The sequence below is a fragment of the Drosophila serrata genome, unplaced genomic scaffold (genome assembly GCF_035046125.1).
Source record: "Drosophila serrata isolate PLE 108 unplaced genomic scaffold, ASM3504612v1 contig_184, whole genome shotgun sequence".
In the NCBI taxonomy this organism is placed as follows: Eukaryota; Metazoa; Arthropoda; class Insecta; order Diptera; family Drosophilidae; genus Drosophila; species Drosophila serrata.
Window position 1 is genome coordinate 1,675,932 of NW_028257082.1, and position 25,429 is coordinate 1,701,360.

The 25,429-nt window shown below is 45.3% G+C and overlaps 9 protein-coding genes and 4 pseudogenes across 13 annotated transcripts; 5 read left to right on the top strand and 8 right to left on the bottom strand.

Annotated features, from left to right (window-relative positions):
• The first annotated feature begins 145 nt into the window (after window positions 1-145).
• On the top strand, window positions 146-3,529 carry Orc1 (origin recognition complex subunit 1). The gene is made up of 2 exons (XM_020962503.2): window positions 146-2,582; window positions 2,650-3,529. The coding sequence occupies exons 1-2, from the start codon at window positions 398-400 to the stop codon at window positions 3,234-3,236; spliced, it is 2,772 nt and encodes a 923-aa protein (XP_020818162.2). The 5' UTR covers window positions 146-397; the 3' UTR covers window positions 3,237-3,529.
• On the bottom strand, window positions 3,388-6,683 carry PIG-G (phosphatidylinositol glycan anchor biosynthesis class G). Its single transcript, XM_020962502.2, has 6 exons — window positions 6,376-6,683; window positions 5,755-6,313; window positions 5,557-5,687; window positions 5,286-5,500; window positions 5,015-5,229; window positions 3,388-4,950 (listed from the first exon to the last, which is right to left on the bottom strand). Exons 1-6 carry the CDS (start codon window positions 6,537-6,539, stop codon window positions 3,454-3,456), a joined length of 2,781 nt encoding a protein of 926 aa, XP_020818161.2. The 5' UTR covers window positions 6,540-6,683; the 3' UTR covers window positions 3,388-3,453.
• LOC110191617 (uncharacterized) lies at window positions 6,645-8,973 on the top strand. Its single transcript, XM_020962507.2, has 3 exons — window positions 6,645-7,455; window positions 7,513-7,887; window positions 7,946-8,973. Exons 1-3 carry the CDS (start codon window positions 6,937-6,939, stop codon window positions 8,897-8,899), a joined length of 1,848 nt encoding a protein of 615 aa, XP_020818166.2. The 5' UTR covers window positions 6,645-6,936; the 3' UTR covers window positions 8,900-8,973.
• A 67-nt stretch (window positions 8,974-9,040) lies between these two features.
• On the top strand, window positions 9,041-12,224 carry LOC110191544 (madf and zinc finger protein 1). Its single transcript, XM_020962416.2, has 4 exons — window positions 9,041-9,502; window positions 9,556-9,804; window positions 9,854-10,216; window positions 10,273-12,224. Exons 1-4 carry the CDS (start codon window positions 9,161-9,163, stop codon window positions 11,107-11,109), a joined length of 1,791 nt encoding a protein of 596 aa, XP_020818075.2. The 5' UTR covers window positions 9,041-9,160; the 3' UTR covers window positions 11,110-12,224.
• GstE4 (Glutathione S transferase E4) lies at window positions 11,368-12,204 on the bottom strand. Its single transcript, XM_020962417.2, has one exon. It carries the CDS (start codon window positions 12,202-12,204, stop codon window positions 11,539-11,541), a length of 666 nt encoding a protein of 221 aa, XP_020818076.2. The 3' UTR covers window positions 11,368-11,538.
• GstE2 (Glutathione S transferase E2) lies at window positions 11,368-13,434 on the bottom strand. Its single transcript, XM_020962516.2, has one exon. The coding sequence runs from the start codon at window positions 13,432-13,434 to the stop codon at window positions 12,775-12,777; it is 660 nt and encodes a 219-aa protein (XP_020818175.2). The 3' UTR covers window positions 11,368-12,774.
• Window positions 13,435-13,847: 413 nt separating this feature from the next.
• Window positions 13,848-14,557, bottom strand: LOC110191648 (glutathione S-transferase 1-1-like). The gene has a single exon (XM_020962545.2). It carries the CDS (start codon window positions 14,555-14,557, stop codon window positions 13,895-13,897), a length of 663 nt encoding a protein of 220 aa, XP_020818204.2. The 3' UTR covers window positions 13,848-13,894.
• Window positions 14,558-15,637: 1,080 nt separating this feature from the next.
• LOC110191612 (glutathione S-transferase 1-1-like) lies at window positions 15,638-16,940 on the bottom strand. The gene has a single exon (XM_020962501.2). The coding sequence runs from the start codon at window positions 16,370-16,372 to the stop codon at window positions 15,710-15,712; it is 663 nt and encodes a 220-aa protein (XP_020818160.2). The 5' UTR covers window positions 16,373-16,940; the 3' UTR covers window positions 15,638-15,709.
• Window positions 16,941-17,882: 942 nt separating this feature from the next.
• Window positions 17,883-18,625, bottom strand: LOC110191629 (glutathione S-transferase 1 pseudogene; annotated as a pseudogene). The gene has a single exon (XR_015270542.1). The product of XR_015270542.1 is annotated as a glutathione S-transferase 1 pseudogene (transcript).
• On the bottom strand, window positions 17,883-19,800 carry LOC110191616 (glutathione S-transferase 1 pseudogene; annotated as a pseudogene). Its single transcript, XR_015270543.1, has one exon. The product of XR_015270543.1 is annotated as a glutathione S-transferase 1 pseudogene (transcript).
• Window positions 19,801-20,093: 293 nt separating this feature from the next.
• Window positions 20,094-20,891, bottom strand: LOC110191621 (glutathione S-transferase 1 pseudogene; annotated as a pseudogene). Its single transcript, XR_015270544.1, has one exon. The product of XR_015270544.1 is annotated as a glutathione S-transferase 1 pseudogene (transcript).
• A 1,073-nt stretch (window positions 20,892-21,964) lies between these two features.
• Window positions 21,965-22,827, top strand: LOC110191643 (glutathione S-transferase 1 pseudogene; annotated as a pseudogene). The gene has a single exon (XR_015270545.1). The product of XR_015270545.1 is annotated as a glutathione S-transferase 1 pseudogene (transcript).
• Window positions 22,828-22,917: 90 nt separating this feature from the next.
• GstE10 (Glutathione S transferase E10) lies at window positions 22,918-24,247 on the top strand. Its single transcript, XM_020962543.2, has one exon. The coding sequence runs from the start codon at window positions 23,437-23,439 to the stop codon at window positions 24,157-24,159; it is 723 nt and encodes a 240-aa protein (XP_020818202.2). The 5' UTR covers window positions 22,918-23,436; the 3' UTR covers window positions 24,160-24,247.
• Window positions 24,248-25,429: the final 1,182 nt, after the last annotated feature.

A 25,429-nucleotide genomic window follows, 5' to 3' on the forward strand; every position in this document is an offset into this window, starting at 1 on the left:
GTTTTTACAGTTTTTATTTTCTTATCTCTTAAATGATAAAATTATGTTAAGTTAAATCAAAACAGTTTTACGTAGTTTTTTGGAGATGTAAAACTATTTTACGAACTATTCAAATTTAAAATATAACGGTCACTCATGCTCTAAACAACCAGATGGCAAGGCCCGCAAATATTGAATCAAATGAACTAGAACTAGAAAAACAACGATATATGCGCCTATCGATACATCGCACAAAATCCCTTCGCTAGCCTAGGAACCGCGCCAAAAACTGTAAACAGCGCGGCAAGCTGATCAAAGAAGAAGAAGAAGCCATCGATCTGGAGCAGAAACCTCAATAATATATACATGCTGACGTTGGCGACTTGCTATTTGAACAGATAAGTAAATTTGCTTCGCGATGGTTAATAAAGAGAACGCCCTCAGTGTGGGCCAGCAGGTGAAGTGGATCGGCTGCCACGACCCGCTCGAATCGGTGAAGAATCTTGAGCACAAGAACGTCTACTTCTACCAGAAGTGCATCTACGGCCCGCTGACTTTGACGGTGGGCGACTACATACTGGTTTCCAATGCGGACGCAGCCGAACCGGACACTGTTAATGGTTGCGACGTGGCCCGCATCCTACACATGTATGAACTGCGCGAGGTGACCGATCGTGAGCCCTGCCGCGCCATCGTTCAGTGGTACTCCCGTCCAAACGCCATACCGCACGTCCACTTCGACGACGACAGCGTGTCCATTGACTTTGGTTTGGAAGTGATCGAGGAACATCGACCATACGACAACGACGTCGCTCTAGGCGCCATCTACCGCAAGTGCATCGTCCTGGAAGGCACCTCACACAACTCGGCGGGAGAGATCCTCCAAAGCAAGTCGCATAAGCTTAAGACCACGGCCTGCCCCATGTTCGTCAGCCGGTACAAGTTCGTCAAGGTGAAGCGGCGCTATCGACTGATTCCGTTGGAAATTCACCTGGAGGATCCGGATGCAAAGCCGCTCTCCCGTTCAGAGCGAAAATCGTTGGCTGCTCTGCATGAATCCAAACGTTCATCATCGGCCCGCAAGGATGCTATCGCGAAGGAAGAAGCCACAATGCAGAAGCGACGACGGGCCTCAATGGCGGCGGCCAGTTCGCTGGAGTTCGTCGATGTCAGTTACTTCAACTGCGAGAACAAGGTGTCGCCCATCAAGATCGTTGGCGGACGCAGTGTGGTTCGGCTGTCGGAGAAAAAAAAGAGTTCTGCCCAGGAGGAGATCAATGCCAACTATCTACCGGCATCGCCGCTCACAGAGAAGAATGCCAAGGTCGAGACGCCCAAATCTCGTGCCTCCGCTGCACGCCGCAACCTCAATCTCAGCCTGGATCGAGGAGCGGACAGCACAGCAGATTCCGACTGCCTAAATTACTCCATTGTCCAGCAAACGCCAGATCCGAAGACGCCCTCGAACGACATGAAGATTAAACTGCGCATTTCGGAACGACGGCGTTCAGTACGTCTCGCCTCCATAGACCACGACCCGCTGGAAATCGTGGACGAAACCAAAGAAACTCCAAGCTCACGCAAGCGCTTGGGCGTAACCACTGGCGATATTTACCATACACCCACCAAGAAGTCCAAGGAGCTGCTGCCGGGCACTGATTTGACGCCTTCAACGCGTCGTAAGAGTATCCTAAAGTCAGCTACCAGTCGACTTGCTGATGGCACTCCCAGACGCAGCATTCATCTCTCCAACATTGTGGAGCAACGTGTGTTCAAGGACGATGACATTATATCCACCCCGAAAAGGGGACGCTCAAGAAAGAGCATCGAGGATGAGGATGAGGATTACACGCCAAAGAAGTCTGTACAAAAGACACCAACGCGAACGCGCCGCATGAGCACCACCACCAAACCAGCGACGACTCCCAGCAAAGGGACTACTACAAATACAGCTACCGCAGCTGCTCCAATGACGCCCTCGCAGAAGATGAAAAAAATAAGGGCCGGAGAGCTGAGTCCCAGCATGCAACAGCGTACAGATCGTCCGGTAAAGGATTCCAGCAAATCGCAACTGCAGTTGGCACGCGAGCAACTGCACGTGTCCGTGGTGCCAAAGAGCCTGCCCTGCCGGGAGCGGGAGTTCGAGAACATTTACGCCTTCCTAGAGGGAAAGATCCAGGACCAGTGTGGTGGCTGTATGTACGTGTCTGGAGTGCCGGGCACCGGCAAAACGGCCACAGTAACCGGTGTAATCCGCACCCTACAGCGTTTATCCAAGCAAAATGAGCTACCCGCCTTCGAGTTCCTGGAGATCAACGGTATGCGTTTGACAGAGCCGCGGCAGGCCTACGTTCAGATTTACAAGCAGCTAACAGGCAAGACCGTTTCCTGGGAGCACGCGCACTCGTTGCTTGAGAAGCGCTTTACCACGCCGGCGCCACGAAGAGTTACCACAGTGTTGCTGGTCGATGAGCTGGACATTCTGTGCAACCGGCGTCAGGACGTTGTATACAACTTGCTCGACTGGCCAACCAAGTCTGCGGCCAAGCTGGTGGTCGTCACCATTGCCAACACCATGGATCTGCCTGAGCGCCTGCTCATGGGTAAGCTTAAAACTGAGTTATATTTGAAACAATTTTACTAAGACCTCACATGCTCTTTATGACGCAGGCAAGGTCACCTCTCGACTGGGACTCACCCGTCTCACTTTCCAGCCGTATACACACAAGCAGTTGCAGGAGATCGTTACCGCTCGCTTGGGAGGCTCGGAGGCGTTCAAGGGCGAGGCTGTTCAGCTGGTGGCTCGCAAGGTGGCCGCCGTCTCTGGTGATGCTCGTCGAGCCCTCGACATTTGTCGCCGCGCCACGGAAATTGCCGATACGGCGTCGGTCAAGTGTGTGACAATGCTGCATGTTCAGCAGGCTCTGGCCGAGATGATAGCCAGTGCCAAGGTGCAGGCCATCAAAAATTGCTCGCGACTGGAGCAGATATTTCTGCAGGCTGTTGCAGCGGAAGTCACACGCACCGGCGTCGAAGAGACCACCTTTATGGGCGTCTATACGCAGGTCGAGACAATAGCTGCGTTCATGGGCGTAACCCTACCAGCACCAGGACGTGCTCTTCGACTGTGTGCCAAGCTGGGCGCCGAGCGGCTCATCATTAGTGAGCACTCACGCAACGATCTCTTTCAGAAGATCCTGCTTAACGTCAGCGCTGACGACATACACTACGCCCTCCGAGTGGGTGAGGTGAACTGAAATTTTTCTTTGGACAACTCTGAATATGGTTTTAAGTTTGGTTTCATTATGTACGTTTTAAAAAATATTATTTTTAAGTTGGTAGTTAATTCATTTTCAAGTATTCTTTGTCTAGGATTATTTAACACTCAAATTGAATTCACCACGACTCTGTAGCTCAATCGATCAATTTCTATATATTGTATTAGCCTTAAGCGTTCTTAAATTAATTCCTATTTTAAGCGTCATTTTTAAACAATTTAAAGTACAAACTCGTTACTAAAAACACCAAATAGAATACCAGTACAGTGTAACAGTCGTACAAAGCCTTTGGCGAAAAGACGGAATAGATGAAGAGGTGGTAGCGAAAGCCAACCATCAGGCAGAGGTAGAAGGCCGCCGGCAGCATGATGAGTGCAGCGTAGAGCGGAGCTATTAGCGAGTCAGCGGCGATGGAATAGGGTGGCTGTAGCTGCATGATTCCCACGCTACGCAGATCCGAGCGTAAAGTGTGGACAATCAAATAGAGGAATGCGTGTATCTCCGCTCCATACGTGTTTAGGGTGACGAAGAGGCCCACGATGACGGGGTTGTAACTGGTCTGCCCTATGTAACCGGGTGTCAGGTCAATGGTGGACAGGCTGTTCGAGTTGCCCTGATAGAAGTAAAACATTCTGGCCAAGAATATCGTCATGATAATCTTGTACACGTGCACCAAGCGCACCGAAAACTTGCGGGCGCTGGTCCCAAAGACATCGCACAGCTTGTAGGTTTGCTGCAAGGCCACAAGAAGGACGGGAAGCAGTAGTATGTTCTGCACCTTTTGCAGAAGAGCAGCCAACAGCAGGGAGCTGGACAGGTTAGTCTGAAGCAGTTGAAGCAACACGCTTCTCGTGCCCAAGGTCGGATGGGTTTGAGGCAAGGCTTCCCGATAGCCCAGCCCTAGAACCAGCGCCAGGCAGCACCAGAAGATCACCAACGTGGGCACCATCAATTTGGAGGCCAGATACGGTGCCAGTTCGATGAAGTGCACCTGGCCATTGAGCCCACGAAAGCAGTAGACCATACACAAAGCCGCTCCACTGGCCACCGACTGCATCCAGCTTGCGCTGTGGCGATGCAGGCGAGCCCACAACAGCAACAGTGAGAATATCATGATGGTGCTCCGGATGGCCTGCAGCCGGTGGATGTAGCGCATAAGGGTGAGCATCATCAGCATCACAAACACCTTCCTCATCTGCCACAGACACGTCGAGGCAATCGTGTACAGATGACGTCCGTCTAACTCCACATTGGTCTTGGTGATCCGTCGACGCAGGGTCCTGAAGGCTGTCAGCAGGATAAGGGTGTTGCCCAGGTAGTACCACGTCTTGTATTCGAACTCAATGAACGAGGAGGAGCCTAGTGTCAATGTGCGAATAGCAAAACAGGCAAGCAGAGGTAGCGGTAGTGGAATGGACAACTTAAGGCGACGCGTATATATCGGTGGCAAGGCAATCTTGAGCAGCGCCTGCGCCACATCGATTGTCAGATAAACGGAGATGGCCAGGGGAATCAATAGCATGAAGCTTTGCAGCCAGGAGCTCGTCCGAATAATGTCCAACGCATGACTAGTCATATTGACGAGAACAGCCGCAATCACGGAAACAACCAGCTGACCCACGTTCAAACTGTCCAGGTGGAGCTGTTCGGTCAAATCCAGGTACAGGACGCTGATCACCATGTGCAGGGATGCCTAGTTGAGCAGAGGAACTATTCTATTAGCATGACTTTAAATGCAGTTAGTCGAGGACTCTTACCGCCGTAGTCAATGTGAGACCCAGGGCTATAAATCCGTAGTCAAACTTCACCAGTGACTCGGAGAGCAGACCGGAAATCACTCGTGCAACCCGCATGTAATTCAGTTTGGCATTATGGTACAGCACCTGGCTAGCTCCACTTCCGTCTCCATCTCTCATATGAAAGAGCAGCTTTTTGTGGACCAATGTGGCGTTCTGATACCAGGTGTAGTAATCTACAGAATCCATAAATTAAATAAAGACACACTGACGGAAATCCTCGTATGCTTACCACTCCATTGCACCCTGTCGTGGCCGAACTTCACCCGGGCCTTGTTGAGCAGGTGATGGGCATTGTAGAAGTAGGCGTACAATTGGTGTTCCAGGGACAGCGATTGCAGCATTTCTGGTATCAGGCTGCCGATAGACGGCGTGGGTATCTCCACGGACAGTAGTACGGAGAGAGTGGGAGCCAGGTCGATTTGATTGTAGGTTTTTGTGCTGGATCTGAAGGTCACAAAAGGATTGATTAGATTATTATACTAGAACCTCAAAACACTTACATGGCCTTGCTGCAGTTCTTTGAGTAGAGATATAGCGGTACCAGAGTTTCGGCCGGCGTATTGCCGCCATGTCCTCCGCCATCGGCCATGCCATGATCACCAGTTAGCATCAGCAGATAGTTGGGAAGGCTCTACAATAAAAGAAGATAAGTTACGCATCAATATTGTAGATATAGATATTCAAGTGACTTAACCCACCTTATGCTCCAGTATCTTCTGCACCGCCTCATCCATTTCCTTCAGCTTGAGGGCAATCCTTGGGCTGGCATTTCCCTCGACATGACCAATGTGGTCCAGTCCCAGATAGTGCAGAATCAGCAGCGACCAGTCACTCTTGTCCAGTTCGGATTCCAGTACTTTAGTCACATTTCTATCGCCTTCGTAGAAATCGTTGACAAAAAACGAATCGTTGTTCTCCGCACGTCGCGTAAACTCGCTGGGAAAAAGATTCACCCAGGTGTGGTCACCGGCGAAGGACACTACTCGATTCCGCTGCTTTAATCGATGCAGTACCGAGTCTTCCACTTGCTCGGTGTGCCCCACGTTGAGGGCTATATCGATGAAGTTGGACAGAGTTCCGGTGGTGATACTCTTTAGGCGTGGCATCGTCACCGTCGGTATGTCCACATGAAGGGTGAGCCTTTCACAGGCCCTGGAATGTGCCACCGGCATGGACGTTGCATCCGGAAAGTCGTTTCGCAGTGCGTCGACCAGGAACAGAATAAAGGAATCGTAGGCAGGTGGTGGTGGCTCCAATCTACAGAAGGGTGACATGCCTTATCAGACCCTTATCTCACGCAATACATCAATAAAACTCACTTTACGCCGTGCAATGTGGTGGGCCGGCCCTCGGGTACTGTGCTGTCCTTCTCCGCCGCCGAGTAGGATGCCGGAAAGAAGCCGATCAGAAAGAGCACGGCTCCGAGGAGGAACAGGCTAAGCATGCCGAGGGTATACCCCAGGCGACTCTTGTGCTGCTCCATATTTTTGTTTTCATTTCTTTGAGCGCTTCTGCTCCACCAGCAACAACCAGTGTGACCGCAGATTGTTTTGCCGCCGCCTATCAGCTGTTTTTGCTCCGATAACTTATCGATTGTGCGCCATGGACGTAGGTTGAAACGGGTTTTCTTTTACTCGAACCCCATGTATTCATTGTTTGGGATTTATATTATTAAATAAAAAATATATATAATAATTTATAATATTTTGTTTTATTAATTTAACAATACTTATCAAGAATTGTTAATTTATTTACACATTTTTTCGGGCACAAGAACCTAGACCCCTTTCATAATTCTTTCTGACTACGCGCATGGCTCTGCAATTGGCCGAGATATAAACAACAACCTGCAAATTCTCGGCTTGCAATCGTGACTTAAAATGAAAACGTGTGGAGTTATTTGCGTGAGTGGCGACTACGAAAAGTTTCTGATGCGTTGCTCCCACTGTCCCACCGACGTGGAGCTGGCCCAGTGGCAGGAGTTCGTGCTACACTTTCGGAACATGCACAGCTTCCTTGTTCCGCTAGAGCAAAAAGTTATTAAGGATCAAATTGAGAAGACACCTGAGAACTTTGTCATTGAAATCCAGGATGAGGAGACACCAGAAACATTTACCGTGGAAGAGATTCTGATGGATCAAGAGGAGTTCAAGGTGGAATCAAATATAGAGATCAATATAGAAGCGCGAGACTCCTTGCCTGACGAGGCACAAGAGTTTCTGTTTAATGAAGAGGAAATTAAGGAGCACCCAAATATGGAGATGAAAATAGAAGCACTCGACTCGTCGCCTGACGAGTCGGAGGAGGAGTCGGAAGTCTCCGGTGGCTCGGACCAGGAGGCGGAAGTCTCTGATCCTCCTGGAGAGAATGCGGATATAAATCCTACCCCCACTTATAAGGTATTCAAAGATCCATATTCCAAACGGCTAAGCTTAAAGATATTTTTATCCCTGCAGTTTCGGCCCACCTTCTTTCGCCGGGATCCTCGAACGATTAAGTTCATAGAGGTTTACAAGACACATCCGTGCCTTTGGGATTCTAAACACAAAGACTTTAAAGAGCCTGGAGCCAGCACCAAGGCGTTAAAGCAGATGCTTACTTCAATGGATGCATCTGTGTCAGTAGTTCTAAGCGAAGGCACTTTGAAAATGGCCATTAAGAAGTTACACACACAGTACAACACCGTTCAAAAGAGGGTGTTGTCGGGAAAACAAAAGCCCCAATCTTTGGCCTACAATGTGTACACTCTCTGCAGCTTTCTAAAAGATAGTCGGATGCAGGAAGAACGCGGTCGGGATCACGAAGAAGCTGGCAAAGGCGGAAAGATTCAGGCAAGGCATTTGGGCGTTTGACTTAATTGATTAATGATTTGCTTTTTCCGACTTCCAGCTGGATTTTTCAAAAAAGAACAAACTAACCACGGACCTAATAAAGATGTACTCAAACTTTCCGCAGCTCTACGATCCCTCGCACAAGGAGTTCTGCAGCATGAGCTCTCGCAAGCAAGCCTACGAGAGTCTGGCTGCAAAGACCTCAGTACCCCATGAAGTCGTCAACAGCGATGACATATTCCGCGCCATACAGAGCCTTCGGCAGTGGTATTACAAGACCATGAAATATGCCATTAACGCCGGAAACGGGGCGGAAAAGTTCTATATGAAGATGTGTCGGTTCCTGCCGCCCAAGATGTTTAAGCAGCGGCTGGTCTGCGAGATTTGCAAACTGGTCATGTCTTCTGATCATGTGCTGCAGGCGCACATCTTCAAGGCTCACAACATCGGTGAGCTGCCGTTTAAGTGCACCCTCTGTGACCGAAGTTTTATGGCCCGCGTTGAGCTTTCGAATCACATGCAGCGGTTTCACATTGGGAAGACGCACAAGTGCAACCACTGCGAGCGATCTTTTGCCGTGGTCTCGGACTTACAACTCCATATTCGGACCCACACAGGACACAAGCCCTACGTGTGCGAGCACTGCGGCAAGGCCTTTCGGCTTGGGTCACAGATGAAGCTCCACGTCACGGCCATTCACACCAAGATTCGGGCCTTCAAGTGCACCATGTGTCCAAAGGATTTCGTGAAGAAGGTCGATTGGTCTGACCACATGAAAGGCCACCTGAACATTCGCGACAAGATATGCACAGTGTGTGGCAAGGGATTCACCAGCTGCCACTCCCTCATCCGGCACCGCCAAATCCATTCCGAGGTGAAGAAGTTCGTCTGCAAACTGTGCGACTCTAGATTCTCCCAATTTGTGGGCCTAAACTCGCATATGAAGCGGACCCACAATATTGTACGCAAAAAACAGCAGAAGGACGCAGAAGCTGATGATGCTGAGAACTAAAAAACGTTAGATAAGAATAGTTTTATATAATTATTTAACAAAACATAAAAATAAAAACAAATATGGCTTTAAAACAGACTTTTGAAATCGATAACTTTCGTCGTTGTTGTCCGTTAACTAACACATCGCGCTCAGTGTTGCATAACGTAAAAGGTCGTGCCAAACTCCAGTGCTGTACAATTTCAGAATTAGGAATAATAACAAGAATCCAGCACACATTGTTTTTGCAAAGAAAAATTAATTTATTTGTGGCCGTACAGCATGGAGGTGTGCGGCAGCGTATTGACCAACTCCAGCTACAAGCAGTTCCGACTGAAATGCCTATACTGTACAATAGAGAGCGAGCTGAAGGACTGGGAGGCGTTTATCATTCATGTGCAGACGGCCCATTTCTGCGAGGAGGAGGATGACTGCAATGGCACCGTCGACGCCAACGGCGATGGCGACGGCAAAGACGCTTTCAGTGTCTCGCAAGACTTCTGCTTTCCCTCTGATTCCGAGGATCAGGCCATCGTCTATGAACCGGACGAGCTGTTCGATGTAATCGAGACCGTTGAGGAGGTGGGCGAGGACCAGTGGATGGTAACAGATGACCAGAAACCGGTAAGACCTAGGTCACAGGGATGGAAACATTTCTATATACATATGATCTACAGGAGTTTGAAAATATGAGTGATAACTTCAATTGGCCAGATGCTTCAAACGATTCCCAGGATAAAGTCAAACCCGATACACCAGAGGCAGTTAACGATACTGCCTCCACCCTCTCTACTAAAAATGTTCAACATCAAGATGAAATGATTATTTATGCTAGTGATTCATCATTGTCCGGCAACGAGCTGGTAGATATCCCCAAAAGGCCAGGTCGACCGCCGATACGAAAAAGACCCGGTCAGGTTTTTAAGGTAAGCCAACGCGTTTTTACTGAAGATCGTAATCGAATTTGTTTTGTAGTTCAAGGTATCCTTTATTCGAAGCAATCCACGGGTATTGCACCTAATACAAGCGTACAAGGATCATCCTTGCCTGTGGAATCCATCAGATGAGCATTACAACAACGCAACTGTGCGTTCTAAGGCCTACGAAACTATCATGAAATACATGAACAGCCGGGCCAATGTGCTCTTCACCGTAGACCAGCTAAAGAAAACCATCCAGGATCTCCACATACAGTACACGATGGCTTGTCAGGCGAAGGAGAATGGGAAGTTGGTTGGACTGGCAGCCCGCTACATGGCCAAAAGCGAGTACCTTGCCGTCTCACCAAAAGTTCTACCAAAGGAGGAAGTAGAGAACAACGATTTAAATGTGATTAAGGTAATATCTGTCTTTTCCTTTCAAGCTACCCTTTCAATGGTTTTCACGTGTTTCAGCTCAACTTCAAGAGGGAAAACGTGATGACTACCGCATTTATAGAGACTTATGCCAACTATCCGCAGCTGTACAACCCCTCGAGTCCAGAATTCGGTTTCGTGGAAACGAGGGCAGAGGCCTACAGGCAGATGGCTCTAGAATTTCTACCAGTGGCAAAGGTAAATGAAACAGAGATATATATTGCCGTCAATAGGCTGCGGCGCTGGGTTTACGATGCCATGCGTCGACTAAAGTCTAAGGAACTGATCCAGAAGTGCACTCGTCAGGAGGTGGAGTACCTCCAAATGTGCAACTTCCTTCCCTCCAAGGGCTCGGAGAGTACGGTTCTCTTCTGTGAGCATTGCGATAAGCGCTTTCACGGCGATTACAACCTGCTGGTGCACATGTTCAAGGCTCACGCCGTGGGCGAGTTGCCCTACCTGTGCTCCCTCTGTCCGCGGCGCTTTGACCGACAGGTGGACATGGAGCGCCACAAGCTGCGCTCACACTTTGAACGAAAGCTCAAGTGCAAGTTCTGCGACAAGGCCTTTGCCGTCGAAAACGACCTGAGAGTTCACACGCTCATCCATACGGGCGAGAAGCCGCACACTTGCAGCATTTGTGGCAAGCATTTCCGGCTAAAATTACTCCTTGACCATCACATCAACGGCTACCATTTGAACCTGAGGCCCTTCCACTGCGAGTTGTGCAACAAGAGTTTCCGCAAAAAGTTCGAACTAAACAACCACATCAAGGGACATTTGAACATTCGTGATAAAAAGTGTGATCAATGCGACGCTTCGTTCTATGATCACTCTTCATTGTCCAGACATCGCAGGACCCATAAGCTATCATAATATTTTCAGGTTTATGTATCGTTAAGTAATTGTACATTGGTTTATTTTATTTCAAAAACAAAAAATAAACTTTGGAACGTAACTTTGCATAATTTTGAGGCTACCGACGTACACTTCGACAAGACTACTACGTTAGTTTTATCGTTTAGAAGAAGCTGAACAGGTCTGACAGCTAGAAATGAAGCAGATTATTCCTTATCTATTCATATTATGCAGATACTTACTTCTGGCTCAAAAGCAGGCAAAAAATGTTCAATATAAGGGAGTGCTTTTGCCAATTTATTAAAAACTCAGCTAGAAATATTGTGACATTTGGGAAATAATGGCTCTACTTTAAAGTTTTCTTTATAAATTCGTTAATGTTTTGTGGATTTCGAGGTATCCAATAAATAAAAATAATAATGATAACTTTTTTCATTTAGTTATATTTCACGGAACAACTGTAAAGTTCTTAGATCTCAAGAGCTCCACAAATTGGGCGGCTCCCTTGCCGTTGGCCTCCTCGTAGTAGGGCAGCTCCTTGAGTCGTTCCAACCAGGCGGCTATCTTCGGATACTTGGCCAGATCCAGCTCCAGAAAAACTCCAATCGAGGTGATGGTTGAGACCAGGCTGAAGTCGGCTATGGTCAGTTGGTCACCGGCCAGGTAATCATGCTCCAGGAAAGCCTCCACAAAGTCGTAGACCTGAGTAACGTGATCAACCTGCTTTTGGGGTAATGTGGCTTCGCCGTTGAAGAGCACCGGACGCGTAAGTCTCCTTAGAGCGGCTTCGAAAACCACACCCGACTCGAAATGCATCAACTGATCAACTTTGGCTCGCTGGAGCAGATCCTTGGGATACAGATCGTCGCTGGACGCATACTTCTCTACCAGATAGGCCATAATGGCATGCGAATCCCAGATGTAGGCATCGTCGTCCTGCAACAGTGGCACCGTGTGCTGCGGATTTTTCATCGAGTACTCCTCGCCGTAGTTTTCCTTCTCGAACAGATTGACGAACAGGTACTCGTAGGGCAGCTCCAGGGCCTTCAGGGTGAGCAAGCAAGCCCTGGTGGGCGGACTGGCATCCAGGCCATACAGCGAGATCTTACCCATTCTTCAGCGGTTTCTCAAGTGAGTGACTTGGACGTCTGTTCAAGGGATTTATACCAGCCAGGGGGCATGGGAACCGTCAGCTTGGTGATGGTTTTTTAATTGAATCCACCCACCCATACCTACCAATTGCTAGTATGTACATACGTGCTCCCTTAAAGCCACGCAAGCAGTAAAAATGATTTGCAAATTAATTATTTACACTGCGGTTTGGCAATAATTTGAAGTAATTATAATTACAAGAAAAATATAAATAATATTTTAATTTCTTAATGGATTTTTTAAAAGCTTAAAGAATATTCTATTTTCTTTAAGATTTAATTTCCAGACTGATTTTATATAAAAAAGGTTTCAAGATAAATATACATTTTACATTCTGTTTTATTCAGTTAATTTTTTTTTTTAACTCGGGTTTTACATTTATTGTTTCTATTTTTCCCGTCATAGTAATTTTTTTCAATGCATCTCTTCCAGTGTGGACAATGAGAAGGATTTGTCAACTACTTTCATTTAATTAGCTGCGATTAAAAATGCATGTCCTCAACACTGGGTAATTGTGGGAAAGAGGACTGCTTACAGAAGGGTCAACTGGCCCTTCAGCAGTTCCACGTACTCGGTGGCCCCCACCCCGTTGGCCTCCTCGTAGTAGGGCAGCTCCTGGAGGCGCTTCAGCCAGGCAGTGACCTTGGGATACTTCTCAGCATCGAGTTCCACAAAGGCTGGCAGCGTGGAGACTGTGGCCGCACAGCAGAAATCAGCCACAGTCAGGGTATCACCGTTGACATACGGATTCTCGCCCAAGAAGGTCTCCAGGTGACCATAACCATCGCGTATATTGTCGGCCTTCTCCCGGGGTATTTCCGTGACGTTATTGTGAAAGTACGGAACACAGATGTTCCGCAGGGCCATGAACAGGACACTGGCATCGAAGTATAGGCGCTGATTCACCTGGGAGCGCTTCACCAGATCCTTGGGATACAGCTCGTCCGACTGGGCATACTTGTCCACCAGATAGCACGCAATGGCATGTGAGTCCCAGATCAGGTCTCCTCCGTCGTCGAGAAGCGGTATGGTGTGCTGGGGATTCTTCTTCAGGAACTCCTCGGTCAGATGCTCTCCGGCCAGGGGATTCACTTCCTTGAACTCATACTCCAGTTCCAAGGCTCGCAGCGTCAACTGGCAAGCTCTGACTGGGGGACTGATGTTCAGGCCGTATAGCACTATGCCTGACATGATCCAATCTCGAACTGTAAGGCAACCGATGTGATATTGACTCGAAGGCTTACCGAGCTATTTATACATTTTGAGGGCTTGGGGAGTAAGCACAGTCCGGAGCTTTCCACATGGCTTACAAAGAATCTGTAAGATGATCCTGGGTGTGGCTCCAGACTAAAGTACTTTCCTATTCCCCAAAGCTTTCACTGATGAAATACTTTTTCACAAAAAGAACTATTCGGGAGTACGGGGGTTGATTCTCAGACGTTAGGGCGGGGTTTTCTTGTTGATTCTAAATAGCTTGAACTATTAAATTAGTTACAATGTATGATTAGAGAACTAAAGAAACTAATTATCAGGTTTCTATAATTTTCCCAACAACATTTCCCCACCTTTACTGTAACAAATATTAAAAATCCAAACTCAAAAGATTTTAAAAACTCAAAAATAATTTAATGTAGTCTTTAAATTATGAGATCTAAACAATAGTGAATTTTTTGCTCTTGATAAAGTTGACAATCATGGACATCCTTTGGGATCCGTTGGCCTCCTCGTAGTAGGGCAACTGCCTGATACGTTGGACCCAACTGGCCAACTTGGGAAACTTGGTGGCGTCCACATCATGCATAAGCATGGTAGTAGACAATCCAGCAATGATGTGAAAGTCAGCGATGGTTAGATTTTTACCAGCCACAAAATCGTTGGTCTCCAAGAACAAGTTGAGTGTCTTATAGGCCTCTTCCAGAGCATCGAATTTGGCCCTGGGAATCTCGGTCTTGCCCTCCCTAAGCGGCGTGGTGAGAGCTCTTCCCGTGCCGACCAGCACATTGGAGTCGTAGTGCAAACGCTGATCCACAATGGCCCGCTGCTGCAGATCCTTGGGATACAGCGAATCGTCCTTGCCATATTTGCTCACGAGGTAGGCATTGATGGCATGACTATCGTTGATGTAGAAACCATCGTCCTCCAGAGTGGGAACTGTGTGCAGAGGATTAATCTTCAGGTATTCCGGCTTCAGGTGCTCCCCGGCCATCAAATTGACAATCTTGTACTCAAAGTCCAGGCCCAGGGCCTTCAAGGTGAGGAGCACAGAGCGAACTGGTGGACTGCCATCGATTCCATAAAGAGTGGGTTTACCCATTTTCCTGGATGTGGTTCGATTTTCCTGCTGTTAGTTAGTAGTTGCTTAGTTTGTTGCTCGATGTGTTGACCAAAACACTCTGTGGCTTTTATATCCGTGGAGCTCTCTTAAGTTAAGAGAACTTCGCAGAGCTGTGATGACTCTGCATGACATCAGTCCAAATGGCCCAGTACTCTTGGAACAATCGAACACACATTGACGTAAGAGAGCTTTAATGATGTGGCGTTCCAAAAAGCTCTTACCCCTGCTCTTCGAGAAATTTCCGACAGGTAATTATATGTTTTTGTTTTAACGTCCAGGTATCATTAATGCGACCAAAATAGCCAAAGTAACCATTATATCGATTAAACCACCTTTGACATATTAGTCATAAGGCTCTTTCAATAATATGTATCTTTTAGCTAAAAGGTTAAACTGTATAAAATAGTAAATAAACATTGAAAAAGACCCGCAAGTAAACCCATATTAAGATTTAAGAGTCTTTAATTTCAGCCACATGAAAATATATCCTGTTGGGCGCTCTTTCTTTCAGTTAATTAAAAATTGCAGTTAAACTTGGCTCCTACCTATACCTACTCTCTTCATTACAAATCATATAAATATGGCTTTTTATGGGAAAAGTCTATGGCAATAAGTTAATTGACTAACGACTCATTATACTAAAACTTGAAGGTATGTATACAGACCTAGACATACATCACCTATATATCAATGAAACCTATATAAAAATCAATTTTTATTGACTTGGAATATATAGTCAATTTAACCTCGTTGATATTTGCTCTCAACAAGCAATATATTCTTATAAACAAGTATTTATGTTGAGTTTTAATGTTTGTAATACTTCAAATTGGAAAATTAAAGATTAAATATAGGAAAACATGACAAGAATTATTTGTTCCTTTTCAATACCTTCGAACAAGTTGAGACTGATACAAACTTAGTCAGTATTTTGATAAGCTCGACTTTGATAAGGTGGGCCAAGCCAATCACCTGTCATAATGGGAAAACAATTCCTCTTATCATTTTTTTTTTCGAAAACAATGTTTGAACTGATAATAGCCGTTTAAAAGTCAAGTGTTTCTTTAAATATTTTCAATAATTTATTTATTTGAGTATAGCCCTAAGAGTATATTTATATACTGCTGTCTCTTAGACAATGGTGAAGTTCTTGCTCTTGATGAAGTCGATGATCTGCGATGCCGGAGTACCGTTGGCCTTCTCGTAGTAGGGCAGCTCCTTGATGCGCTGCACCCAGGCAGCGAGCTTGGGATACTTGCTGGCATCCACGGGCAGGAACACCACAAAGCCGGTCATAGCGGCAGTGACATGGAAGTCGGCAATGGTCAGATTATCACCGGCCAGATAATCGGCGCTCTCCAGGAACAAGTTAAGGTTCTTGTACACACCCTCCAGAGCATCGATCCTGGCCTGGGGGATCTGGGAGTTGTTCTCCCAGAAGAGCGGGTGAGTGATGGCTCTGCCGGTGGATGTGACCACGCTGGAATCGTAGTGCAGACGCTGGTCGACAATGGCTCGCTTCTGCAGATCCTTGGGGTACAGGGAGTCGTCCTTGCCGTACTTGCTCACCAGGTACGAGTTGATGGCATGGCTGTCGTACAGATAGAAGCCATTGTCATCCAGCGTGGGCACGGTGTGCAGTGGGTTCATCTTGAGGAACTCCGGCTTCAGTTGCTCCTTGGCCGGCAGGTTGACAATCTTGTAGTCAAAGTCCAGTCCCAAGGCGTTCAAGGTGAGGAGCACCGATCGAACTGGTGGGCTGCCATCGATTCCGTAAAGCGTAACTTTTCCCATATCGTTGCTGTTTCAAAGGTTTGCTGCTAAATGTTGCTATATCCCCTGAACCCAATGGTTTATATACCCCACAAACGATGGGGATTTCTCTTCATTTAAGAGAGCTTTGCCGTGCTGTAATGACAACGCAGTTTGTCCCCACACACTATATCTCTTCGATGTCGTGTTTATCGGTCAACCCACTGATTACCTATGTATATAGAGAGAGGCTATATATTACGAAATTTGTACTCTCTCTTGACGTAAGAGCGCTAGGGCGATAAAAGCTCTTTGATTGGAATATTTTTTTAGGGCAAACTCTTGGCCCCCCGAGGCTAATTACATATTTGTTTATCAAACGATAAGACCTAAAATGCTACCTAACAATGAATCAGCATTAAATATGTGTAGAGCAAACAAATACAATTGGGTACATATATTTCTGTAGGCCTCTGAATCGGTCCGAGATAAGAGAAAATATAATATAAACAACAGTTAAGCAATTCTTCAATGCTCTCTGAATTTAAAGCTATGTTAGATTTATCTAAGCTTGACTCTGGCTCTCTTCTAAAAATAGATCAGCATCTTCCCAGCATTAATATTATATACACTTAAATATATACAAATAATAATAATAAACTGGAATTTAAATACTCGAAAAGCTTGCTGAACTACAATTTTAATAAACATTCCATAACTTATATCAATTCTTTAGAATCAATCCCCTCAGGCTCCTTCTCCTCGTTACCTCGATTTAGCCAGCCCCTGACCTTGGTTTACTGCTCCGTCTCCAGTTCCAGGACAGCTTCCAAAGCGGAGGCAGTAGGTCTAGCAGAGATCAGTCTGAGATGAGGCTAGAGTCCATAATGTAGGGATTTTTCAAAAGAGAAACCTCTCCAGATGGGTACCATGCTCACCTGGTGAATCAAATATAATAAAATACTAGGCATGACCAGGACACTGGCCTCGAAGTACAGATTCTGTTCCACCCGAACCCTAAGTATCTAATCCCTGGAATACAGATTATCCCATTTGGAGTACTTATCCACCAGATGAGATCTTTATTGTCATCCAGTGCTCCTCTGTGTAGGAGATTCACCACCCTGTATTTGTGACCCAAGTCAAGGGCTCTCAAGGTCGGTTGACACACCCTGACTGGCGGACTTATGTGTAGCCCATAGAACATGATACCTGACATTTGATCTAAGCACAAACAGGCAGCAAGTTCTATGGAAACCTAAACTACAGTCGACTTTATATGGCAGATTCACTTTAAATAAAATTAAATAAATAAGCAATTTGTTGTGGCTGGCTGCTGGCATGGATTCTTTACACTGCCAGCAAAATCTGAAAGCTAGCAAGTATTTTTCAACATAATTGCAAAAATAGTAGGATTTAAATTGCTGTTCTTTTATCAGTGAGATTTTTTAGGCAACAAAATCACCATTTTAGGGTTGTTAAGAAAAGTCAGATATAAAAGTCAAAACAAAGAAGAAATTTTAATAATAATATTAGCATTTTTGAAAGTTAATTCGATATAAAAATATTTATATTTTATTGTTAATACGTTTTAATTGGAAATGTCTTTGGTTGCTCGATTCACTGATCCCCCACTTTGGTCCACTGGCTACGAAGGAAGCTGATATATCCCTGAGCTGCAGCCTCGTTGATGTCCTTGTAGTAGGCAATCTCATTGAGGCGTTCCATCCAGGCGGTGACCTTGGGATATACAGTGGGTTCGATATCCACAACTGCCTGCAAAGCACTGACAGTGGGTCCGGTGACCAAATCGGCCAGGGTTAGGGTATCACCCACCAAGTAGGTGCCGCTGCTCAGGAAAGTCTCCAGCATCTGAAGACCCCGATGGGCGCTGTCCAGTTTCTCCTGCGGTAATTCAGTGACTCCTTTCAACCAGAAGGGAGCAACTAGGTTGACCAATGAGGCATAGATGACACTGGCATCGAAGTAAAGGCGTTGGTTGACATTGGCCCTCTTGATTAGATCCTTGGGATACAGCTCGTCCGACTTGGCATACTTGTCCACCAAATAGGTGGCAATGGCATGCGAGTCCCAGATGGCAGTTCCATTGTCTTCCAGCACTGGCACCGTGTGCTGTGGATTCTTCTTGAGGAACTCCTCGGTCAGATGCTCGCCCTTCTGCAGATTCATCTCCTTGTACTCGTAGTCCAAGTTCAGAGCCTTGAGGGTCAGTTTCACGGCCCGTACACAGGGACTCATGTCAACGCCGTACAATACGATACCCGTGCTGGACATTTTGGAATAGTGTTTGCGGCAACGCTTCAATATAGACTGATCTTTCCGGCAATTTGTACACATTTTGTTTGCCGAAAGCTTCAACTCGAGGGTAGAAATATGCTGACATAATGTGTATAACGAAAGCTTTTGAGTTTATTTTGTTTGTCATCATTAGATTTTGGTTTATATATTTCACCAGGAAAAACAAGCACAAAAACTGGTATTTTAAATTTACTGCAACTCAATAAGGGAGATGTTTCCGAGCCTTTAATTTCTTGTATTCGTGTATTTATTAATTAAATAATTTGTGTTTTAAATAAGTAAATATTTAAAGTGACACACATATGAATAAATTATGAATATATATGATTTATTCTTTAATTACTGATCCCCCAGCTTAGTCCACTGGCTACGAAGGAAGCTGACATAGCCCTGGGCCGGTGCCTCGTTGATCTCCTTGTAGTAGGGGATCTCATTGAGGCGTTCCAACCAGGCGGTGATCTTGGGATACACCTTGGCATCGATGTCCAGCATAGCGGGCACGGCGCTGACGGTGGGTCCAGTGCACAAGTCGGCCAGGGTCAGAGAGTCACCCACCAGGTACTTTCCGCTGCTCAGGAAAGTCTCCAGCATCTGAAGACCCCGATGAATGGTGTCCAACTTCTCTTGAGGAACCACCGTGATACCATCGATCCAGAACATCTTGCTCACGCTGGCTACGCTGGCGAAGATGACACTGGCATCGAAGTAAAGGCGCTGGTCAACGATGGCCCTCTTGACCAGATCCTTGGGATACAGCTCATCCGACTTGCCGTACTTGTCCACCAAGTAGGTGGCGATGGCATGGGAGTCCCAGAGGTAGATGCCATTGTCTTCCAGCGTTGGCACCGTGTGCTGGGGGTTCATCTTCAGGTAATCCTCGGTCAAATGCTCGCCCTTCTGCAGATTGACCTCCTTGAATTCATAGTCCAGGTTGAGGACCTTGAGGACCAGCCTCACGGTCCTCACACAGGGACTCAGGTCCGCGCCGTACAATACGATACCCGTGCTCGACATTATGTGTAGTGTTTATAGCAACGTTTCTCTTACGACTGAACTCTTCGAATTATATATAGCCCTATACATGGGCATTAGCTTTTCGCAGAGCGCGTGAGCATAGTGACTTGAAATGTAAAAAAGCTTGAGCTTGATTGAGTGCTTGTTTTTTCTTATTGTGTTTGTTTGCAATGCTGACTCGCTTACGTCCGTTGAATTTACACTTTAATAATGTAGAATCCAAATATGCATTTTCTTATTAATTTTGTAATGGAAGGCACTATTTGATTAAATTTTGTTTTATATGATGAGACTGGCAGGCACCAAGCTATAATACCTAGAATACCCTGTAATAATCAAGTACTTACAAATAACAACACTTGACTTCAAAGTCTCTTCAGTACAATTTAGTACCTAATCTCAAACAAATAATGAAAACACTCAAAAGTAATTATAATTTCAGTATTTCATTTAAATTTATTTAATGATAAGCCCTTAAAAATATCGGAAATGAATGAAATTACTGAACATGTGAATGACGCGAGTTTTGGCAGTTATGGCCTCAGTGAAGGATTCACTTGTCACCCAGCTTGGTCCACTGGCTGCGAAGGAAGGCGACATAGCCCTGGACAGCCGCCTCATTGATATCCTTGTAGTAGGCAATCTCATTGAGACGATTCAGCCAGGCGGAGACCTTGGGATAAACGCTGGCTTCGATATCCACAGCAGCTCGCAGGGCACTGACAGTGGGACCGGTGCACAGATCGGCGATGGTGAGGGTATCTCCAACCAGGTATTTCCCATTGCTCAGGAAGGTCTCCAGATGGGCTAGGCCACGATGGATGGTGTCCAGTTGCTCCTGGGCCACTTCAGTCTTGCCATGTGCGAAGAAGGGACCAGTCACTCCGGCTAGGCCGGCGTAGATAACGCTGGCATCGAAATACAAGCGCTGGTCGATGACGGCCCTCTTGGCCAGATCCTTGGGATATAGGACATCCGACTTGCCGTACTTGTCCACCAAGTAGGTGGCGATGGCATGGGAGTCCCACAGGTAGGTGCCATTGTCATCCAACGTGGGCACCGTGTGCTGTGGGTTCATCTTCATGTACGCCTCCTGAAGGTGCTCTCCCTTCTGCAGGTTGACCTCCTTGAATTCGTACTTCAGGTTGAGGGCCTTCAGGACGAGCTTGACGGATCTCACACAAGGACTCAGGTCCACGCCGTACAATACGATGCCAGAGCTAGACATTTTGTGAAGTGTTTCCAGAAACGATTCTATAACGACTGATCCGTCCGGCAATGACTATATACTGTTTTGCCGGGAGCTTTTCCAGAGAGAGAACAACAAATATTAAAGCTTTGAAATAATGCTTGTAATGCTGGCTCTCCTATGTCTATAGTATAGAATCTATATAATATTTTCTATTTGTTCATCATTGAATAAGTTCTCTGTTGTGAAATGGGAGAGCTGATAAATTGTCAAATGTTTGCTCCGACCGAACTGCAAGTCATGCTGAGAGTATTAAATAATTAAACAAAAGCTATAGTTAAAAGCTTTTTCTATTTGTTTGTTTACTTTAATAAAATATAAAAATTTTAGGAAAAGTAGAATAGTATTTGTACAACTATTATACAATATTCTTAAATGGTATTGTAAATTAGTGTATGCTTTGTATTGTACACATATTAATAGGTCTTTAATTCTTGCACAATTTTAACGATGAATATATTAACTCGGCTGTTGATGATGTTAATAATTCAAAAATAAAAGAACAACGAAAAATTGTGGTAAAAATTTAGCTTAATTTAAACAATTAGTTGGAAAAACTGTTTAGAGTCTAAATAATAACATTCAAGCTTCTCAAAGAAGTATCTGCATAAATGTGTTCCACTTGAATGTAAAAACAAGTACAACAATTACAATATTTCCACAAAATAAACAGATTTTATTACGTAAAACACATTCACATATTAAATGCGTTTTCTACCCATACTATCTTAACAATAAATGTAACCAATTAACCATACAAGTAAAAAAACAATATTATTTGCTAAGACACTTTCAGCATGATTTGCAGTTCGATTGAAACAAACATATGTCTTCCTACCTCAATTTATCAGCTCTCCCATTTCACAACCCACAAAAATAAACTATACTTAGGATGTTCCAGAACTAGTTCAATGATGAAATTAAACATATTGGAAACATTGATATAGAGTTTATATTTTAGGCTTAGGAGAATTTTTGTCAGCCAGCATTACAAGCATTATTTAAAAGCTTTAATATTTGTTTCTCTCTCTGGAAAAGCTCCCGGCAAAACAGTATATAGTCATTGCCGGACGGATCAGTCGTTATAGAATCGTTTCTTTAACACTTCACAAAACTTCAAAATGTCTAGCTCTGGCATCGTATTGTACGGCGTGGACCTGAGTCCCTGTGTGAGATCCGTCAAGCTCGTCCTGAAGGCCCTCAACCTGAAGTACGAATTCAAGGAGGTCAACCTGCAGAAGGGGGAGCACCTCCAGGAGGCGTACCTGAAGATGAACCCACAGCACACGGTGCCCACGTTGGATGACAATGGCACCTACCTGTGGGACTCCCATGCCATCGCCACCTACTTGGTGGACAAGTACGGCAAGTCGGATGTCCTATATCCCAAGGATCTGGCCAAGAGGGCCATCATCGACCAGCGCTTGTATTTCGATGCCAGCGTTATCTACGCCGGCCTAGCCGGAGTGACTGGTCCCTTCTTCGCACATGGGAAGACTGAAGTTGCCCAGGAGCAACTGGACACCATCCATCGTGGCCTAGCCCATCTGGAGACCTTCCTGAGCAATGGGAAATACCTGGTTGGAAACACCCTCACCATCGCCGATCTGTGCACCGGTCCCACTGTCAGTGCCCTGCGAGCTGCTGTGGATATCGAAGCCAGCGTTTATCCCAAGGTCTCCGCCTGGCTGAATCGTCTCAATGAGATTGCCTACTACAAGGATATCAATGAGGCGGCTGTCCAGGGCTATGTCGCCTTCCTTCGCAGCCAGTGGACCAAGCTGGGTGACAAGTGAATCCTTCACTGAGGCCATAACTCCCATAACTCGCGTCATTCACATGTTCAGTTATTTCATTCATTTACAATTTTTTTAAGAGTATAATAATAAATTTATATGAAATACTGAAATTATAATTACTTTTGGGTTTTTTCATTATTTTGTTTCAAATAAGGTAGATGTTCCAAGGAAGCTTTGAAATCACCTATAGCGTTAGTACTTGATAGTTACAGGGTATTCCAGGTATTATAACTAAGCGTCTCCTGAGAATGAATTAAATAAGCATTAAAGTTTGTTTATTTTTAACACCAGGCGAGTCGATTCAGGCATGCCTGTCAGTATCTTTGTATGAAACAACCTATGTTATATTGTTAATATTAAATATTTTTAATTGGTATTGTAAATTTGTGTTTCCTGTGTAGTGTACATTTAATAAAAAGAAGTAACTCCCTAACATATAAATCACGGACGACGCTAATCAAATATTGACGAAGCTATAGATACCCAGAGTTAAGTGGTGGCGAGAGGGGACCAGGGACCGACTTATCGCCGGCATTAATAAACAATCAGACAAAACTTAAACTTGCAGCATTATGACGTCTTTGTGATAGTTATCAAGAAGCCAAGCTAGTATCTAATCTTATCTGGCGTGAAGTATGAAATCTGTTTTTAGTGGCTGACAGCAGTCGTGGGTGCTTCTGCCTTAGTCTTGTCCCGAATCTCACGGAAGCAACAAAAGTTTTCAAATGGTGATCCCAATCCTATATGGCACCGAGAGCAGTCCCCCGGTCCGGGCAGTTTTGCTCACCCTGCGAGCCCTCCAGCTGGAGCACGAGTTCCGGCCGCTGGACATGCAGGCCGGTGAGCACTTGGAGCCGGAAATGCTGCGCAAGAATCCCCAGCACACGGTGCCCATGCTGGAGGATGGTGAGGCCTGCATCTGGGACTCGCATGCCATCATTGGGTATCTGGTGAACAAGTATGCCACATCGGACGAGCTCTATCCCAGGGATCCACTGCAGAGGGCCGTGGTCGATCAGCGACTGCACTTTGAGACCGGTGTCCTTTTCCATGGCATCTTCAAGCAGCTGCAAAGAGCACTGTTCAAGGAGGGTGCCACAGAGGTGTCCAAGGATCGACTGGCTGAGTTGCGTGATGCCTATGCCCTGCTGGAGCAATTTCTGGCCGAGAATCCATACGTGGCCGGTCCACGTCTGACCATTGCCGACTTTAGCATTGTGGCCACGGTGAGCACTTTGCACCTGAGCTACTGTCCCGTGGATGGCTCCAAGTATCCCAAGCTATCCGCTTGGCTGGCCCGACTGTCGGCCCTGCCCTTCTACGAGGAGGACAACCTAAGAGGAGCCCGGGAGCTGGCTGACCGAATCCGTGCGAAGCTGCCCAAGCAGTTCGACAAGCTGTGGCAGAAGGCCTTCGAGGACATCAAGAGCGGAGCGGGAAAACAGTAACCGAGGGTCCTTTATAGAGAATGTTAATAATTGAGAAAAATGATCAAGTTTTTATTGATATTAAAGTATGACCTTTTCCCAAAACACACATATACATGCATTTTTTATATAAAAACTGGTGAAATACCTGCCTTCCAAAGAAACAATAAGTTCAAGTCTGGCATGATTGATTTGAGTGATTTTCGCTAATGTCTACGTCTTCAATTTGCTTTTTTTGAAACCAAAAAGTTAAAGTAAAATAAGAAAAACCCTGCAAGAAACTTTTAAAATATTTAAATACATAAACGAAATACGAATTTCGGAATGGATTTAAAAATTGAATGGGCCATCGATAACTAGAAGGCCGTCTTGCATACTTTTAGGGGCTACAAATTAGATTAAGTTTCCTAATCATATAATTTCAACTTTATTTACCTAATAAATATTATATTTTTAAATGTACACTACTACTCTGTTAATGAGGAATTTACGTTTTTAGTTCTTATATAAAACTACATCAATTTCCAACCAAATGCACCAGATCTTCAGTGACAAAGGAGCATTCATTATTTCCTTCTTTCGGACTATTCCTCTTGATATAATTATGTATATTTATTTTTCAACAGCATCTCCCGTTGAGCTATCATAATATAAATGTTTCTTATTAAGTAACAAAGTTGCTGCATATATCCATTCATATTTAACATGTTTCTAATCCATTTGCCTAGCAACATTTTCCTGTGCATTCCGCATAGTTAAACTTAACTACTCATAGAAGATAGCCTATTAATAAGATCATAATCTGTATATCTGTAAAAATCCTAAGCTATTGTTCTAAATTCAGTGAAGGAATCCGAAAATCCAAAAAAAAATACAAAATAATTAATCCAATTGAAGAACTACAGAATTTCGTCCTTTTAAGAAAGTTCTAGGAACTGAGCACCTGCCCGCTTACGGCTCCAACAGATTCCCCGAATTGCCCTTCTTCGTCTATATATATATATATATTTATATATATTTTATGGGAATAAAGTTCGCCCCAACCCCGAGGCAAGGTGGAGTGCATTTCCAATGGCAACGCAGGCAAAAGTTTACAACTTTTTTGCGCTCATTAAAATTATAAAATTTTCCCCTCTACAAAGCGACACAAAATAGAGGAAGACAAGTGGCGCGGAGTGCGAAGGGAAGGTAGTGAAAAGCGCAAAGTTTTCCTGTGCCGTGTCGTGCATGCTAAAGTTGTTAAATCATAATTAATTTATGACGGCGCCATCCGCCGAAGCAGCACCGCTCC

Bases quoted from the DNA above. Each gene is read 5' to 3' on its own strand.
- Orc1 (XM_020962503.2), top strand. From the start codon at position 398: ATGGTTAATAAAGAGAACGCCCTCAGTGTGGGCCAGCAGGTGAAGTGG. The intron at 2,583-2,649 runs GTAAGCTTAAAA...TTTATGACGCAG, and splicing joins GCCTGAGCGCCTGCTCATGG to GCAAGGTCACCTCTCGACTG.
- PIG-G (XM_020962502.2), bottom strand. From the start codon at position 6,539: ATGGAGCAGCACAAGAGTCGCCTGGGGTATACCCTCGGCATGCTTAGC. The intron at 5,688-5,754 runs GTGGGTTAAGTC...CTTTTATTGTAG, and splicing joins AGAAGATACTGGAGCATAAG to AGCCTTCCCAACTATCTGCT. The intron at 5,501-5,556 runs GTAAGTGTTTTG...TGTGACCTTCAG, and splicing joins AAGAACTGCAGCAAGGCCAT to ATCCAGCACAAAAACCTACA.
- LOC110191617 (XM_020962507.2), top strand. From the start codon at position 6,937: ATGAAAACGTGTGGAGTTATTTGCGTGAGTGGCGACTACGAAAAGTTT. The intron at 7,456-7,512 runs GTATTCAAAGAT...TTATCCCTGCAG, and splicing joins ATCCTACCCCCACTTATAAG to TTTCGGCCCACCTTCTTTCG. The intron at 7,888-7,945 runs GCAAGGCATTTG...TCCGACTTCCAG, and splicing joins GCAAAGGCGGAAAGATTCAG to CTGGATTTTTCAAAAAAGAA.
- LOC110191544 (XM_020962416.2), top strand. From the start codon at position 9,161: ATGGAGGTGTGCGGCAGCGTATTGACCAACTCCAGCTACAAGCAGTTC. The intron at 9,503-9,555 runs GTAAGACCTAGG...TATGATCTACAG, and splicing joins TAACAGATGACCAGAAACCG to GAGTTTGAAAATATGAGTGA. The intron at 10,217-10,272 runs GTAATATCTGTC...CACGTGTTTCAG, and splicing joins ACGATTTAAATGTGATTAAG to CTCAACTTCAAGAGGGAAAA.
- GstE4 (XM_020962417.2), bottom strand. From the start codon at position 12,204: ATGGGTAAGATCTCGCTGTATGGCCTGGATGCCAGTCCGCCCACCAGG.
- GstE2 (XM_020962516.2), bottom strand. From the start codon at position 13,434: ATGTCAGGCATAGTGCTATACGGCCTGAACATCAGTCCCCCAGTCAGA.
- LOC110191648 (XM_020962545.2), bottom strand. From the start codon at position 14,557: ATGGGTAAACCCACTCTTTATGGAATCGATGGCAGTCCACCAGTTCGC.
- LOC110191612 (XM_020962501.2), bottom strand. From the start codon at position 16,372: ATGGGAAAAGTTACGCTTTACGGAATCGATGGCAGCCCACCAGTTCGA.
- GstE10 (XM_020962543.2), top strand. From the start codon at position 23,437: ATGGTGATCCCAATCCTATATGGCACCGAGAGCAGTCCCCCGGTCCGG.